This window comes from Xiphophorus hellerii, chromosome 22 (assembly GCF_003331165.1).
Source record: "Xiphophorus hellerii strain 12219 chromosome 22, Xiphophorus_hellerii-4.1, whole genome shotgun sequence".
Taxonomy (NCBI): Eukaryota; Metazoa; Chordata; class Actinopteri; order Cyprinodontiformes; family Poeciliidae; genus Xiphophorus; species Xiphophorus hellerii.
Window position 1 is genome coordinate 7,197,263 of NC_045693.1, and position 18,054 is coordinate 7,215,316.

At 38.6% G+C, this 18,054-nt stretch overlaps 1 protein-coding gene across 24 annotated transcripts in view; it reads left to right on the forward strand.

Annotated features, from left to right (window-relative positions):
* Window positions 1–18,054, forward strand: part of rims1a (regulating synaptic membrane exocytosis 1a) — a 98,213-nt gene that overhangs the window by 68,197 nt on the left and 11,962 nt on the right. For 4 of the 24 annotated variants that reach the window (XM_032552989.1, XM_032552994.1, XM_032552999.1 and 1 more), the window contains 16 exons: window positions 243–260; window positions 2,023–2,069; window positions 2,925–3,040; window positions 3,121–3,251; window positions 3,443–3,614; window positions 5,238–5,385; window positions 5,628–5,684; window positions 6,306–6,474; window positions 6,765–6,869; window positions 7,876–7,935; window positions 10,452–10,541; window positions 12,730–12,813; window positions 14,269–14,325; window positions 14,539–14,604; window positions 16,765–16,874; window positions 17,868–17,986. In XM_032552989.1, the coding sequence (XP_032408880.1) occupies window positions 243–260; window positions 2,023–2,069; window positions 2,925–3,040; window positions 3,121–3,251; window positions 3,443–3,614; window positions 5,238–5,385; window positions 5,628–5,684; window positions 6,306–6,474; window positions 6,765–6,869; window positions 7,876–7,935; window positions 10,452–10,541; window positions 12,730–12,813; window positions 14,269–14,325; window positions 14,539–14,604; window positions 16,765–16,874; window positions 17,868–17,986 (1,549 nt within the window). The remainder of the gene's footprint in view (window positions 1–242; window positions 261–2,022; window positions 2,070–2,924; window positions 3,041–3,120; window positions 3,252–3,442; window positions 3,615–5,237; window positions 5,386–5,627; window positions 5,685–6,305; window positions 6,475–6,764; window positions 6,870–7,875; window positions 7,936–10,451; window positions 10,542–12,729; window positions 12,814–14,268; window positions 14,326–14,538; window positions 14,605–16,764; window positions 16,875–17,867; window positions 17,987–18,054) is intronic. The other 20 variants (XM_032552993.1, XM_032553010.1, XM_032553012.1 and 17 more) reach the window with 18 other exon arrangements.

Sequence of the window (18,054 nt, forward strand, 5' to 3'; positions counted from 1 at the left end):
GACTTTCAAATCCCTAGTGGAGTACATAAGGATTTGGATTATCAGAATATATGCTCTGAAACCAAAGAAATCTCCCACAGAAACATAAATGAAGGTTAGTTTTCATAAATGCTTATGTTGTTTAGGTTGTTTACACAACATACCACGTTTTTCCCACTGACTTAGATTTAACCTAATATGCTAGCAGAAGAAAAATATTTGAAATTTTGAATCTAATACTTTCTTTCCAAACACTCACGAAGGGTTTATAGAAAATATCAGTAAGTAATTTTGTTTTTTAAGGAATCTTTAATCCTCTCACTGAAACTATTTTGGCTTTACAGGTGCCATTTTGTATCTCCTAATGAACTATTCTGAATATTGTCTAGCACTTATGAAATTGTGAGCCTTTGTCAGAATATTTGTGTGCAGCATTAAGTAAAATAGATAAAATGTTCTCGGTCAAGTTCACTTCATGAGATCCAAAATGGCCACCGGGAACATTCATCATTTTAGCCATGCTTTTGCAAGATTTCAGGTTGCCTGTGCAGAAAAGTCAGATCCTGCACCTACAACATCTCTGTGACTGGTGAGCTCTGCTGGAGCATTAGGAGTCATAAAGCAAGCTTTTTTTTAATTATTATTATATTTGAGTTATTTTGTATTTTGGTTTTGGAATGAACTCAGAAGCAGCTCATGGTTCATGAAACACTTATCAGTTTAATATTTGAAATTATTTTAATTGGCAGTAGTAGTTTTGTCCTGCGGTTACACAATGATTTGTCATTGATCTATGCTTTGTTTTTTATAGAGGTGTGGTTTACCATGTTGTGGGTGTTCATACACATATTGTTTCTTTATCTTATATTTTCTGTAAATATATATATTTATACTTAATGTGTGTACTCTGTGAGTGAGTGAAGCCGAAGTCAAGTTACTTGTTTGTGCGCAGAATCTTAGGTAATAAAGTTGATTCTGATTTCCTTAATTTTTTCAATAGAATCAGAAAAACAATAGAAAACCTGATTTTTACTTGTTTATGTCTCATATATTCACTGTTTTTAGGTTTTCTGGCTATAAAATATGATAAAATTCACACTAAACCTTAGATTAAAAAAAATAAAAAAACACCATTCCAGACTTGGGGTGTGTCAAAAACACACCCCTACTACTAATGTTAAACATGGTAGTGGAAGGCTAATGGTTTAGACACAAGACTGAAACACCTTCATATCAGAATTTCTATCATGAATCTACCTGATTTAATATTTTAAACTCAGATGTGCAGCAACAACTTAGCCAATATCTTCAATTACTGCTAAAAGGCAGTGATCCCAAGCACAGCTGCAAATCTGCAAAATAATACCTAAAAAATATGAATGGATCTTTTGTAAAGACTCAGAGGCCAAAATCAATTTGATCGAACTGCCCATTTATGCAATGGTGGTTTATAGTTCTACTGAAAGTTGGATGAATTGAGATTCTTCGACATGTTTCTGTATTTTAACCAATTGCATGATAAAATCTTGTTTTCTGAGGCTCATTAAAGTCCAAATTGTTGTTTTTCATGCTTCATATGTCAAAACTTTGGAAAAAGAGGCTCTATTAATCCAACAGCCTCATATCTAACCCTTTTTAAAAAATTGAATCTAACAATCAATCAGTTGACACTGATAAGTGCTTCACGGCTTGCTGGTTTTCCTTTTGGGTGCAGTAAATACTGATGTTTCCCATGGGTAATGGAAGAGGGGACAGAAGACGCCATTGACAGAATGGAGCTGCTGGTTTTAGTCCAGTCCTGTTTCAGCTCCCGTCATGGCCTCCAGAAATATGCAGTCACAACAGGAGCATGCCTCACATCTTCCCCTCTGCTTCTTCATGATACTTTCCATCTGAGCATCGCAAAAATTCAATTACAGTGCAGCTATTTTTTTTTTAAATGCCTGCATGCACTTTTTGTCAGTTTCATTTCTGACGTACTTTGAACTGTTTAGGGGAGGCAAAATGTGAGTGACAGGTGTTTTGCTTTCAACTCTTTTTCAGTGATATCCCAAGAATCCCCGACACGTCCCACCCTCCATTAGAATCCAGTAAGTATCCGCTTTAACATGCTTCTCTCTTCCTTCTAATCTTTCTATTAATTTAACTAACTTTCAACTTTTAATGTAATGTTTACCTCATTATGTCTTTAAAACTCATAAAGTAATGAGACAAAGGTTCTTTTATGAAATAATTGAGAGATATTTCACTACTTTAAAGATTTCTTTGATATATTTTTTTCATTAACTTTGTTCAAAATAAAAGTCAGTATAGATCTGAATAATTTGTCCTGATCTGAACAAAAATAAAGACATGAAATGGTAAACACTCACCTGGTGTAAAGCTGTTCTAGTACCAGATGCAGGGTTACAAAACACATGAATTATTTCCATATTACTGCCGTAAGTCACCACTGTAGACTTAGATCTCTGGAAAAAAGTTTAACTTTTTAGCACTATTTGATAAGAAGCAGGTGGGATTTCAGTCTCTTCTGTGTCATTGTTGCACTGTTTTGGTGTGGAGAGCTTTGGATATTATCTGTTTGAACTTGACACAAAGTAATATAAAAAATCTGTAGAATTTGGGTGGTGATCATCTTTCATGCATATTTCCTCTGACAGCAGTGACAACTCAGGAATCAGTTGTTCTTGTGTATTTATTCATTTAACCTGTACTGTGGTATAAAACACACCAAACAACAAGCCTGCTGGAAATAAAGTAAAACAGATTCAATATCATTCATCATCATAAAAGGCTAAGCTCTATTGTCCCTCTGGCACAGCTATTGCTAATAATACAAGTTTTTTTTTTTTTTTACTCTCATCTGTCCGTACTTTTTGTGCCTCCTCTTAAATACAGCTGCTCTTCCTCTCCTTGGATTACAAACATTTAATTTCCTTTCCTAGCAGGTTCCAGTTCTTTTGAGTCCCAGAAGATGGAGAGACCATCTTTAAATGTCCTGTCTCCCTCCAGTCCTGGGATGCTCCGAGATGCTCCTCAGCTGATGCCAGGGCAGCTATCGGTGAGTGTGTGTGCTGCGACTGTCCCGGGCTGCTTTGGAGTTCTGACGTGAACTTCTGTGTATGCGCATTTCTCATCCAGGTGAAGCTGTGGTACGACAAAGTAGGTCACCAGCTAATAGTCAACGTGCTGCAGGCTGCGGAGCTTCCTCTTCGTCCCGACGGACGCCCCAGGAGTTCTTATGTAAAGATGTACTTCCTCCCTGACCGCAGGTAGGCCAGCCAACCGTCTCAAAGGACCTACATTGTTAAAATTACTTACTTATAGCATACTTCTCATGTTTCTGAAGTCTCCTTTTGATGCTTTCAGGCTGATAGTGCATATAAACTGGTTAAAGTTTTATTTTTAGCTTGGAGGATATGCAGCAGATGTTCTCTGAAACTGAGAGTTTTGTTTTGTGCAGTGACAAAAGCAAACGAAGGACGAAAACAATGAAGAAGACCTGCGAGCCCAAGTGGAACCAGACCTTCGCCTACACCCACGTCCATCGCAGGGATTTCCGCAACCACATGCTGGAGCTGACGGTGTGGGACCAACCCAGGTCACCTGAGGAGGACAGCACCTTTATGGGAGAGGTAGCTTAAAGACATTACTACAGAACATTATTACTAACTCTGCAACTCCATTTAGAGATAGAAGGTAAATTATTTCATTAATAAGTTGGGCTTTGCTACATATACACTAATTTTCTTTATGGCTCTTTTTAGAAAAAAGGACATTTTACCGTCATTTTTATTTTGGAATACAAGAAAATCATTTGATCTTCACCAGGTGGTAGATGTCTTTAATTTTAATCTCATGTGTGTAAAAACATACAACAGCCTCCAAATTATTGCTGAAAATTTATTTTGAGCTGCAGTAACCACAAAAGGTTGCCTCTTGCCTCGGTCATGATGGCCCACTACACTTTACAGAATGGTTTTACATCATAGTTTTGCAAACATCTGCTTCTGTACAGCTCTCTAAAAGCCCCAGCACACCATTTAAATCAGCTTGAAGTCTGGACTTTAACTCAGCCCTTGAAACATTTTGATTCTGTACTTTTTTGCAGATTTGTTGCTGTTTTTGGGGTAATTGGGCTAAACTTCGACTGCCTGACCAATTCGCTGTCATTTGACTGTTTAGTATAAGGACGAGTTCATGGTCTATAGGTGTCGGTAGATGTAAGGAGTCCAGGTTCTGCAGTAAATCTTACACTGTGCTTAGCAATTGGTATGTGGGGTTTTGTGCCTACCGTATTTTCCAGACTATAGAGCGCATCTCATTATAAGCCGCACCCAAAAAGGTTTTTAAAGAAACTGGAAACGTACATATATAAGCCGCTGATATCTCCGCCACTCTTGATTTTCAACCAAATCTGCTATTAAGGACGCTGCCCTCAGACTCCAACACCGAACCATGGGTTTGTTCGCGCCGAGTTTACGTGCAGCAGCTATTGATCTGTACTGCCAAATCGATAGCCTTCAACTTAAAAGCGGCATCATATGAACATCTTTGTGTTGTTTCCATGATGACGGGGTATGAGTTTGAAAACATTTCTCCCTCGTGCCTACTGCTAGCATGTGCTTGTTCTAAATGAAAATTAGCACTTTCTTCTTTGATTTTCAGTTTTGACTTCCAATGATTCACTTCCTGCTAAAGAGCCCCCTGGCGGTTGAATAAGAATCGTGGGGAAAAAAGCGTGGGAAAAAGTAGTGGCTTATAGTCCGAAAAATATGGTTTATATGTTTGTTTTCCTCCAGATGAGAACCAAAATGCATGCGGTTCATTCAGATACAACTTTGTGAACCACAGTCATGCTGTCAGTTTTAAATTAGTGAAAAGTCTGCAGGATGACGAATTTTAGTTTCTTTGGGCCTTACATGTCTTCCCAGATTGATGGGCAGCAACAGTTGCTTGTCTAATTTCTAGTTTCCTCCTTGGCCTGGTGTTTGGAAATCTCTAGAGTAAAACCAAAACTCCTGCTTTTATGGAGCTAATGATCAAACATAGAGTTTATTTTTCAGCTACTTTTCTTTTTGAATCTTATGAAACAAGGAGAGAGGAATCTGTTTGATGTTTTTCTATACTTGATGTTGGACTTAATCGTTTGGTAAAGTCCAGATTCTGACATGTATGTCAACATGTGAAGGCTTTGGTCAAATTAACGAACAGGATCACTGAAGAGCTAATGTGTGTTTCCATGACAACCTGAGCAGATCTTGATTGAGCTGGAGACGGCCTTACTTGACGACAAGCCTCACTGGTATCCCCTCCAAACCCACGACGTCTCATCGATCCCACTCCCCCGGCCGTCCCCCTTCCTGCCCCGACGACACACAGACGCACCTGGCAAGAAGCTGCAGCGTAAGTCTGAGCCTGCCAAACTCTTCACATGTACAAATAACGCTCATATTTCCCACCTGAGTGTGTGTGTGAACGTGCATGTTTATTAATGTTGTTAAGCAAAGTGTAAATGTCTCTGTGTTATTGTCTGTTTTTATCAGCCTTCCTTGATACTTTCTTTCTACCAGGAAAACGTGCATCTGTATGTCTGTAGCGCATTTACATATCTCTGTGTGCATGTGTGTGTATTTATGACTGTTTAGGTTCTCAGCGTGTAACAGAGCCTGAGTTTGATGAGCATACAGCAGTAGTCTCTAAAGGTGGGTGGGGACCCTTTCTTGTGGTTATATGCACTTCCCCCCAGAGCTTTTGGTTTTTATTTTTTATTTGTTTACATTTAGGGTTGTCTTGGCTGCAAAGTAAAATTTTGGAAAGCAATAATATCACAAATAAGTGGAAAACCAAGTCAGTATGTGGCATGCAGATGGATTCCTACGAAAGACTGACTGATAAAAGTCAATTATAGCAGATTAAACAAAATATTAGTTTAAGGGTGTGCACACCCAACTTGCTGCTTTTTTAAAAAAGATTTTGACCTTCAGACGGATTTCTTTATTTTTCAGTTAAATTTGTGTGACATTAAAGTTGGAAAGTTTTTGAAGTGATTTATCATGGTCTTGTTTTTTTTTTTAAATCACACAAACATTTTTCAGTTTTTCAGGGGTTTTCCACGACTTTTCTATGAAAACTTTAATTTTAACGTAGGATAAATCCTTACTTTCTTCAAAATCCTTAAGGATACTGATCAGATCACTTAATTGTCTGCGATTGCAATTAATTTAAAGACTTTTTACCTATTTAAAATTCATGGAGTCTATCTATGTTTGGTATGAAAACTTTTCATATCATTGGACACATGTGCCTAATCCTGTTGTGCCCAGCAGCAGACGGGCGTGGTAGAGAGAGACAACGGGAGCCCTCGTCTACCCTGGAGGTTCCTAATCAGCAGCGAACGCCTTCCCATCACATCCGCTCCCGCTCCGTTTCCCCGCACCGCGAGGAGCAGGGGCGCACCATCCGCTCCCGAGCCCCCAACGTGCCCACCCAGAGGTCAGAACCCCGGACAAGGCTTTGCATTTCCATGTTCTCACTAGTATCTCACACGTTGCCCTATGGTCAGTGGTCACTTTTAATACGACAAAGCCACAACTAATGAAGAAGAGATGGGATTTTGTCGGAAGCCAGGAAGTGGAGTCCATCTGCTAATGAAATGACAGCGTGATGCAGAACATGCAGTGCTGCCAGCTCTGCTTTTACAGGCTGAGCCAAATGAGGCTCGCAGAGCGGCTGCTGCAGCCCAGGCTGACCACCAGCCTGACCGAGGTCCGTCTGTCTTTCAGGAGTTTGGACGACGAGCTTCCTCACTCTCGCCGCTCCCGTTCTCCAAACCGCTACGGCGACAACTCCAGAGGCCGCCGTCAGGGGGAAGAGTACCTGGATGACAGGTTCGTGTAAATGTGTGAACACTCTGACCCCGACATAAAGTATTCATGCTTCTTTATGTCTCACATTTTGCCACGTTGCATCCACAAACTAATCAGGATTTTATTACAATAAGCACACAAAGTAATGCTTATGTGTTTAGAAAAAGACAAAAAGATCCGTATTTTTCACAAACAAAAATCTGAAAACTTTCATATGCATTTGTATTCCACCCCCCAGAGAAATGACTTTAAAGTCAAAACGTGAACCTCTCAAGTCTTTTGCAGGTTCTGACCAATTTTCTTTCAGGATTACTGTTTATTTAGCTCCATCAACTCTGACTAGCTTCCCTGTACCTGCTGAGGAAAAGCATTCCCAAAGTATGATGCTGCCACTGCCATATTTTACTGTGGAGATGGTGTGTTGTTAATGCTGTATTGCTAGTCTTGAAAGAGGAAAAGGGACTGAATACAAATCCACAGCAGACTTTTCAGATAACTATTTGCAAAAAACAAAAGGAAAAAAAAAGGAAAACCATGAATCCACAATTACTAAATACTTGATGATCCATTGCATACAATTCCATAAAAATACATAGAAATTTGTGGTTAAAATGGGGCAAAATCCTTCCAAGGCACTATAGTTAGACTAAATGAAGCCACTGGGGTGCTCGGTTATTTGTTTTTTCAAATAAGTTTTATTTTTTGGCTGATGATTGTGAGTCTGCAGGTGTGTAGGTGTGAATGTGGTTTTGTTTAAAAAAAAGTGGCCCTGTTTTTTTGCCTGCTGTCTTTATTTCCTGAGTGTTTTGGTGCTGTAGCTGTAAAGTGATTGCAAGGTTTTGCGATTTATCTAAAGACATAAAAAACCCGCTGTCGCTAATGGAGATTTGTGCCATTTGTGAATGTGTTTGAACAAAGTAAGCAACAGTTTCACTGTCCTGTTCACATCCTTTTCTTCCTCTGCTTTTCTGGTTTGTTGACTGTTGTTAATTTCCTCATGTATCATCCATCCCCATGGTAACCACAGTGAGGTCATCTTGATCCACCAGTCAATGCGAGGCAAAAGTGCTGAGTGCCTGCACACGAGGTAAACTGGCCAATCCTGACCTGTTGTTGGCATATAGGTTCCAGATGAGCTGCATTCTCATGTGCTTTGTGTTTTGTCTCTTTAAAAAAGTTTAAAGTTGTAATGCTGCGTTAAATTTAACAAAAGATTGTGCTTGACAGGTTTGCAAAAAATGCCCATTTGCACATATTTTCCTAGCAATAACATTTTGACACATAGACAGATAAATAATGCTTGCTTAGAATTGGTTTGACAGTTATATATATCAATGTATATGTCTGATTAAATGCCCAATTTAAATCAGATCTATGAAAACATACTAATGGCTTCTTAAAAAAAACGCACATCCAGACCCATAATTATTAGAGGGAATCCCCGGGATGTTTAACTGTTCTTCTGCTTCAAGTCCACAAGGGGGCACCAAAGCTTTTTGATTGTATTTTTACAAGACCACATTGAGGGTGAAGCATTGGGTGATTACTGGCCAGATTAGACTCTTGTTTTGCATTCAATTCCCTGTTTAATCAACAAAAACATTGTTGCTGATAGATACTCTGCAGTGATCTTATATTAGTTTTTGAGCATAAAGACAGAAAGGTAAGTTTATTTCTTGAGAACTCATCTGTGTTTTTTTCTGAAGGTATATGAGGAAGCTTAAAGACTTTACGCATACACAGATGTGTTTGATGGAGATGCGTGTCTGACAGGTTCAGACATGTATGCTGCTTTTGATTTGCTTACTCCGACTTTGCCAGTGATTTTTCTTCATCTTTAGAGACATGCTGGGTATTTTACAGCATGTACAGAAATGCCTTATTTCTGAGATAAACCTTGCTTTGGGGAAAATAAGTCTTGTGCACGTAAACTTTTTTTTCCACTGATTTCACCTGACATTCACTCCAGATATCTGTGGGAACTTAGTTATTTTTCTCAATACGAAGAGATAAAAACAAATATTGTTCGTGTTATAAAATGAAACTAGACGGGCTTGAAAGTTGAGGAAAATAGCTTAAATCTGCCAGTATTTAGAAACCTAAAGACAAAGCCAAGGAAACTGGTATTAGAGAAAGAAAATAAACAAACATAACTTACTCAATGGGCTAGTTGTTTTTTAGTTCTATCTATATATGTGCTACTTGTGTTCCTACAGACATCTGGTGTGAATTTTTATATCAATAGGCCCAACAGAAATATTAAAAAAAAACTTTTACTTGTAGAGTACTTACCTTTCCTTGCTGTAAAACATTTTACTCTGCATCAGTTGTGTCATATGCAATACAAAACACTTTTTTAATGTTTCACCTGTCAACTGTCTCACCTTTTACACTCTTTCCTCCATTGCATATTTTAATCTGTTGCATGCATGCTCACATTAGAAAATCTGTTAGATTCAGTAATTTATTAATTTGAGGTGACGCTTTTGTTCAATGGTATCTTCAAACAGACTCGCAGGTAGGTCGATCCAGTGCTGGTCTTTGTACTTTAAATGAACAAGACCAATAAATAATGATAATTTCCAATTTCCCATGTACCAAGTTAACTTTAGATATTCCACAAATCTCATTTAGCTATAAAGCAAAAAGTCCATCACAACAGTATCAGAAACTAGTAAAACAATGTAGAGAACAGTTATTTATTGTTTTTACAAGCTGTTGAGTTGGGATTCTTAGGTTTTCCCTTTTGAATGCATTTTCTATAAAATATAGATTACTGGGCTAGCTTGGACATTTAGAATATGTAAATATCAGGATCATAGAAAATCTTGGCTTGTCCCAAACTTTATGTGGCATACTGAGTTGAATAGATATTTATAAAGTAACTGTAAAAATCACAAATGGTCAACACTGAAATCTGGTGAATTGGCTCTACTTGTGTAATTTAAACCCAAACTTTGCATTAGAAGTTCTCTTAACAGAATGTTTTTTCTTGTAAGACCATTCTGACTAGCTGTTCCAGTTAAACTTAATTTGTACACTTGGTGAGTAGCTGTTTATCTGATGATTTCACTGAAACTGCGTCATATCCTTGCACCTCATTGCATTTGTGCGTCTTTGTAAAATGGGCAACTCCTACCTACCCAGAGTAGGAGGAGCCAGAAGGCTGTGTATAAACTTTGGCGTGAGTATCTCCACAGCCACCTTGGTACAGTAGAATAGTTTGCATGTTTTGCTACTAGTTTTTCGCTTCATGCATGACAAAAGCTGAGCTGCAATAAAACCAAAGGTGGTCTGAGCAATATGGTGCTCCATCTTGAGCTTCTTTAAAAATTTGGTAAGACACAAACGTAATAATTATCACGACAAGTGACATTTTTCCCAGCTTTACTTCATCAGAATTTAGGCACGCTCCCATCCTTATCCCTTCCAGTCACTCTTTAGCTTTAACATTTTGGAATGTAACCAAACTTTCTTTGAAAAACCTTTTTCTGTTTGTCCATTGTTTCTCTTTCTGTTTGTTTCTGTCCTGTCCTTTTGTATCCTCTTCCTTTCTCCTTCTCTTCTTCCATTGGATGGCATGTTTTGCTGTGGTGCATCTAGTGATCTCCAGCCATCTCTGGACAGGGTTAAGAGTGCTAGCGCCAACTGTCTCACTCCAGACAATCATGCCCCCTCACCAGAGACTGAAAGGTACCAGCCTCTGCTCCCACCCCATCCTTGTAGTACCCTTTAGTTTCTCCTGCTTTCTGTAGTCCCCTCCTCGCTGTAAATCCTACACATTATTTGTAGATTTTCCCCTTTATCACTTACCTAACTCTTTCGGCACCTCTGTATTTCTCTTGCAGTTCTTGCACATTGACTCAATTCTTGAAGTTGCATATTAAGTTGTAGAGAGTACAGCAATGGGAAAACTTTGGATATCCTTGTTGCTTCCATATAGTTTGAGTGGAAAAAAAAAATCTGTTCTGCCATCCAAATTAACTTGAATAATGTTTTATCAGCATGTGTGACTACTCTGTAAAAATAGGGTGGTCTGGAGCATACAGGTGTGTTACCACAATGCCAAGATGATGAGAGATTCAACTGTTGCTGCACATCAATCTTGATGTGATAATATGATCTTATCACATCAAGAGGATTATACAGGAGGGGGAAACATTTAAGACCATTGCCAGGTTTCTCAGGAACAAATACTTGAGCAAATTCTCTTCAAGTGTAGATGGTTTAGTGCTCAGAATAATGCTAAATGGCCTGTACTTGTACAGCGCTGCATCTAGTCCAGGGAACCCCAAACGTTCCCTGGACATTCTCATCCATCCATTAATCCACACATTCACACGCTAATGGTGGTAAGCTTTATGATAGCCACAGCTCCATTGGGGCAGTCTGACAGAGGCAAAGCTGCCATGTACCAAGCCACCGGACCCTCTGGCCACCACCAGCAGGCAAAGCAGGTGAAGTGGCTTGCCCAAGGACACAGTGACCGAGGCAGACGTAGTCAGAGTCCGAACTGGAAACCGATTATAGGATGAACTCATTCCAGCGTAGCCACTATTGTTCCAGTAATGGCCACAAAAAGACTAAGAGCTCAACCTCACACTCTACAGGCCATAGTTGGGTGTTAAAAGTTGACAGGACAGTGAGTAGAACACTAAACAAGTGTGACTATTTAAAAAAAATGGAGCATGTTTAATTTTGCAATTTTGCATCTGAATAATCCACAGAACTTCTGGAACAATGTCATTGAACATTGTATGCTTGCCCATAATGCACGTTTGGAAGAATCTACCCCGAATCATCACGAACACCTCATACCAACTCTCAAGCATGGTAGAGGAAGGACGGTAATACAGGCTTGGTGTACAACAATAATACTTTGCAGTCATTTGGACCGCTATGTATAGCAGAGTTTTACAGCGTCAAATGTGTCCAGTAGTGTAAGTTTGGCCCAAACTTCGGTCATTAACAGTACAAGGATCCCTAAAAACAACAGCATATCTACAACACAAAATAATTAAGTTGTTGCAATGGCAACTACTTGATCAGTGTTCAGAGCTCCACCTGGTTGACATGCTATGGTAAGGCCTTAAGAGATTTGTGGAGAGTAAGACTAATCTCAACATACTGAAGCAAAGTCACAAAGAAGAAAGAGACATCAACAATGTGACCACTTCAAGCTATTGGTGCTAAATGTACTGTATTTGCACAAGCTTTTGATTCATGGGGTGTTCTTTATTTTTCCCACTGCTGTAACTTTTAGAAATACAATTCAGTGGTTGGCTTGGTTAGGTTTCAAAACTGTTAAACTACATAACTGTTTTCTGAGCTGTTAGTTGCGTTGATATACATATAAAATAACAAGCAGCTGCACCTACATGACATTTCACCTGTTTTAAAAACTGCATAGAAATGAGGTTCAGATGCAGTCTTGTTCTGAGTTGGTTGACATGCTGTTAGCTGAGCTTCATTCCCTCCTAATGTCAACATAACCTTTCCTAACATTATCATGCTTTGTCGAGAATATAGGATTGGTTTTATCTCACTTTGTCACACATTGCTTACATTTCAGATAACATTAAAAGACTTGTGGCTCACTATCCTTCACTGTTTTCATGCTTCCCATGGAGCACTAACATTTAACGTTCATTTTATGTCTTCGTTTTTAAAGTGTCTTGAATGTTTTTTCTGCAGTATTTAAAAACCTTCTGATGAACCCCCCCAAAAAACCTGTGAACACTAGGCCTCTTTGTTCTGCTGGTTGCATTGAGTCTCAAACCTGTTGGCAGCCATGTCACAAATCAAGATTTTTTTTATTATTGATGATAGAATAGCTTTGCACTCTGATGTTGTATGACATATTTTGTATGTGTATATGTAGAAAATCTTTCTCCCAATCCCTGCCTCGAAGACGTCCAGCGAGTCCCAGGATTCTTATCCAACATGCTTCCCCTGAAGATGACAGGTAGCCTCTTGTGGACGCTCCTCTCCTTCCTTTCGGAGCTTGACTTGTGCCTTAAAAATCTGATACCAGAATGACCCAAACGATTAAAAAGGTTTTCTGTTTAATTTCATTAAAGGGGTAAAAATATTGGTTTTACCTTCCTTTTCTCAGAACTATAACTTTGTGTAGTTTTTTTTCTTTTAAATGTTTTAAACGCAATTTGTTTTTGCTAAAAGTGGATGTAGATCTCTTTGGTTCAGTTGGCCTTAGTGGGTTCAGGCAGATGTCAAGCTCTACATGATGTTTGCTCCAATCCTTTGCTAAGAACTGATGTCTCTGTGAATAGCTTGTAGTAAACCTTTCCAGATGTTTTTCTGAATTTGTCTTTTCTGATAAACGTGTAGCGAGTGACTTTATCTTGTATCCCATACATAAAGTACAATATAGCAGCAATTAATTAACTGCACATTCAGTCTTTGGGGTAAATATTCTTTTGGAAAAATAATCTAATGCTTTTTCTGTCCAAATTAGTTCATTATCTTAAACGGAAAAAAATGTTAATCACCTGGAATGAATGATCTGATTTGGATGTAATATTTTACACAATTGAATTGGCAAGGGTCTGGCACATTTAGATAACGGTGGGCAAAAGTGGTGGCATCAAAAGTTGGAGGGTTGTGTTGTCAGGCAGCTCCCGAACCATCCAACAGTCACTCTGTTGAAAAGACAGATGATGCCACAACATTTAGTCCACAATAACTTGACAATGCATTCTAAAAATTGATAAGTAAGCTCCAGATCTAATTTGTATCTTCTTCCATTGATGAAGAAGACAGATACAAGATACATTTGCAAGCTACTCTTTGTACTTTTGAACTCCTGTAGACTGTGAGGTGATAGCCGAACTCAGCGCAGTCTGTATGAACTTGCAACATAATGCTGAACTCATTGTGCCTCTCCAGGCACAGATGAGTGCTAATCTTTCTTTTAGTTAGAAAGTGCTTCTCATAATTTGGGAAGGGATGTTTGTGCAGACTAATGTGCCGGTGTTGTTCTTCAGTTTGTAGTTGGATGAGTAGAAGCAGCAGAAGCCTTTGATTATTGTCGTTTTTAGTTTTCTTTTGACTTTCTCTCTTTGCTTCACGACTTTCCGTGCCGCTTTTATCTTGGCGTCGCTGGAGCTGATTGTGGTGTGCGCTTTCCCGCTGCGTTTGCTTCCCACAGTCCACTTTTTCAGTTCTGGGAATTTGCAGCTTCTGTGTTCTCGTCTGCTCCTCTCAATCTTTGAGAATGTCGCTGTTATTTATTTATTTATTTATTTATTTATTTTTTTGGTTTCTTTTTGCTTAGCTTTTTTTCCAAGCCTTTGTGCTCAGAGATTATGTGACATCCATAATTCATATCATAAGTGTGATTGTGTTTTTGTGTGTGGTGCCACGTACATCATCCTTGTCGTCTTCATGTCCATGATTGGAGAATATGGATGCTACTTCCCTCTCAAGAGACTTTAATTCAACTCAGTACAAAGAAGAGGTACTCACACCGATGAGCATGCACGTATACACACAAACTCAGATGAAACATGATTATGTGACAACTTTATTCCTTCCAACACACAATCCATCACAACATGTCTCTGCTTCAGGCTGGACAGACCTTTAAATCTTTCTCCCATCCACACATCCATCCGTTCATGTTTTTATTCTTTTTTTGTGTTGTTTCCTTTGCTCGTCGGCCATTCCCCAGGCAGCCTCGGACCCTGGAAGCCCCTGAATGTCAGACTCTTGGCAGGAAGCGGTCTGACAGCGGCAGGTAAGACATGTACTGTGGACTCAGCACATGTCAGAAATGCTTAGAGACGGGACGAGCTCACCCCCCCAACAGCACCACCAGTTTGAAACAAGCAACTTCTGAAGGTTGCTGGGACAGTTTCTGTCTTTTCTGAGTGGAAGTGGTGACCTGTATAAGTTCAGATGTCAAACCTGTACTGCTGGTTTATTTAACTAGTAAATCATTTCAGTTTATTCACTTCAATGCCAATTTGCAACTAATATAATTTCAAGCCACTTTACAAAAAAAAGGAAATTAAACTTGATTATGCAACATATATATTGTCAATTACATACATTTAACTTTGATCCTAGATGTTAAACAGTGAAGTTCAATTCATTATTGAAGTTGGTTAAAAGGTTTTCTAAGGAAATCCAGCAGATTGCATTGAGTTACTGACTTGCTTCTGCTGGACGAGCTTGTAGCATTTTAGAAGCTGTTTCCAAGATTCTTCAAATTCAAAGATACATTGTTGATCCCAAAGGATCAATAAAAAAGTGGAAAAATATCTAAGAAAGCTGCCAAGTGGACATCCCATTATATTTACGTCAGGATTAGACCGTGTAGTGCTGAGAAAAAAGTAAAAGCTTCAAATTAAATCCACTGAACATGTTTGACTTGTTTGGAAGAACTGATGGAGAAAACCTTTTTCTTTAAAGACAATATGGCAGCACAACTTAGGTTTGAAAAGTTGCATCAGAATGAACCAGATAACTTCTGCAATAAGGGTCTTTGTAGATGAGACCTAAGTAGAGATGTTCAGTTGTAATGCACAGCGTCATAGAAGAGTATTTTAGAGGTAAATATGAAGCCATGAGTCAGACAGCTGAAGGTTGGCCCAGTCTAAGTTTTCCTCTAGATGTCTACTGTCTTTATTTATGGGCAATTCAAGTAAAATACAACAAGCTATATTATATAGAAATCTAAAAATTTCTTGTGTCATGTATTCAATCAATGAAGTTTATTTGTATGACACATTTCAGCAACAAGGCATTACCTTGTGTTCGAGAAAACTCTTTGAAACTATTTGAGATTTATATCCTTTTGTGTGTTATGTGGAAATGCAACAATGATTTATTTTTTTCATGCCTGAATCAGTTGCAGGTGAAAGTTAAAATGTTTTTCTGGCAACAGACACCAGACGGAAATTTGGTGAAAAAGCAGCCAAAGTTTTTGAACGTTCTGTAAAAAGCATGGAGTGCAAGACTGAGCTTAAATGAAGAAAAAAAATGCACGAAGATTGTCTATGCAGTCAGAATATTTAAGTTGAGAAAATTATGGTGTTGTCAAATGTAGCATGTAAGAGCCTGGTTTAAAATTTCATCTTCTTTTCACCTATTTTTGTCATTTCAACAAAACATATGTCTTTACTTTTTATTGCTCATTCAAAGCATTCCCATAAAACCTCACGGATTGAGTACAAAGTGTAATTTTAGGAGACTTAGGCTTTTTAATGTAAACTCTCTTGAGTACTGTGTATGTCACTGTGTGGCTATTGTTAAACCTCACTACAAAAGTTTACATATGATCTCATTCAACATTTTTAAGCATTATTATTTTTTCTTCTTCTTTTTCTCCGTTCCATTCTTGTTTTGCATGCTGCTGCTTAAAGATTGCAGGGTTTGTATGGCATTTGTGTGATTGTGCACTACTGATTGACCGTAGAGTTTGAGCCACAGTGCTGGCCGCCGTCACACTGCGAGGTTCTTGAGGCCCGGTTGGCCTGCTGTGAGCGGAGACGGTGTTATCTGAAAGAGAACTGGTCTGAAATTTCCCAACGAGGGGCTGGATGTTGCTGCTGCTGTTCTTCTGTCTTTTTGTGGACATTTTTGTTTGTGTGTCTGGTTTTGTAAATGTTTTGGTGTTGTTTCTCCCCCCAACTCGTGAACAAGCTTCACCTTTTCCATTGTGAAGATGATGGTGTTGATAAAAGTGTGTTTTTCTTGTTTGTTTTTTTTTTGTCTATTACCTGCAGTTGCTTTGTTGGGATTTTTATCTAGTTTTCTGCTGATTGAATTGTTCTGCTACTCCTCTGCCCAGACTGCATAACTTTTCCACAACTTTTCCTCCTTTTTATCATTCATTCTTCTACTCTTCCTTTGTCTCCCTGTCTGCTGTGACTCTCGTGTGGCTTTATGTTAGGGGCCATTTGCACGGTGGTGCATCTCTTTCCTCGGCGGCGGCAGCCTCGGCGGCACGGAGAGTGAGGCAGCTGCCACAGCTTCCACCCCAGAGCAGCTCTGTAGATCAAGGTACTAGAAAAGACGCGCTGCAATATCTCTTAGTTTGACCAAAGAAAACCATTGGTGTGGTTTGCTCAGTTTTAGTTTTCTGTCCGGTAAAAAGCTTCATTTTGGTCTCATCTGATCCAAGCACCTACTTCCATATGCTTGCTGCACCCCTAACATGGCCTGTGATAAACTTTTAAGTTCACCAAACATGTATAAAAGAATTAAATCGTGGTTTATTTTTGATGAGAATATGATGATCAAAAAAGTTTATTTATTTATTTTTGCAAATATTCACTCATTTGGAATGCTATGCCTTAAATACTTTCCAAAAAGGTGGAAAAATTTGGAAAAGTTCAAGGATTATCAATACTCCTGCAGCGTCAACGTCACCTCCCCATAAAAAATGCTAAGAGTTTTAAACAAGATAAATCTTGCAGCTTCTTTGCTGTGCATTTGTGCTCTATTTTTCTTTAGGTGACTCATATCTTTAATGGTAGCATTTTAAAGACATTTCATTGAATAACATTAAAGCAAGACAGGTTCAGAAAAAATACTAGTCCACATAGATCTAAACAGTACAGAGCAGCTGAACATTTCAAAACGTCTATGATTGTGAAATGTAATGAGTAATTTTTCAATATCAAAGCAAGCAATCCAAAATGCTTGTTACTCTAAATGTGTAACATTAACTCTGAGGTAAATGGTATTTGTTCAGTTCTGACGAGCCTTCTTTTTGTTTGCTTGAAGTACTGAACTGCTGCGACATTTGAACAGGGTGACTAAATGTGTATACAGAAGACAAAAAAGGCACAGAGTACTGCAGAAACACAGATTTCACTCATATTTAGTTTTATCTCAATTCTTGCATTTAAACATTACATTTCTTCCTAAGATGTAATTTTTATCATAACTTTATAATGTTTTTAAAAAGTTAAGAAGTGTAAGAAAACGATAACGTTGAACTGTATAGTTCAATAGAAGTTAATAATTTGTTTGTGTTTTCTGCCCATGCAGCCCTGGTAGCAGAGGAGCGTGTTCGTCAGCTCCAGATGAGGGTTCATTCTAACCGGGTTTCAGCTGCCACCACCTCAAGCCAACAGGACCTGGACCGAGCCCTCAAGAACAAACGAGAGGTCAGTAGTTTCTATTTTGTTGCGCTTCACTGTAGGTGTTACGATATTCTCGTATTCCACACAGCTAG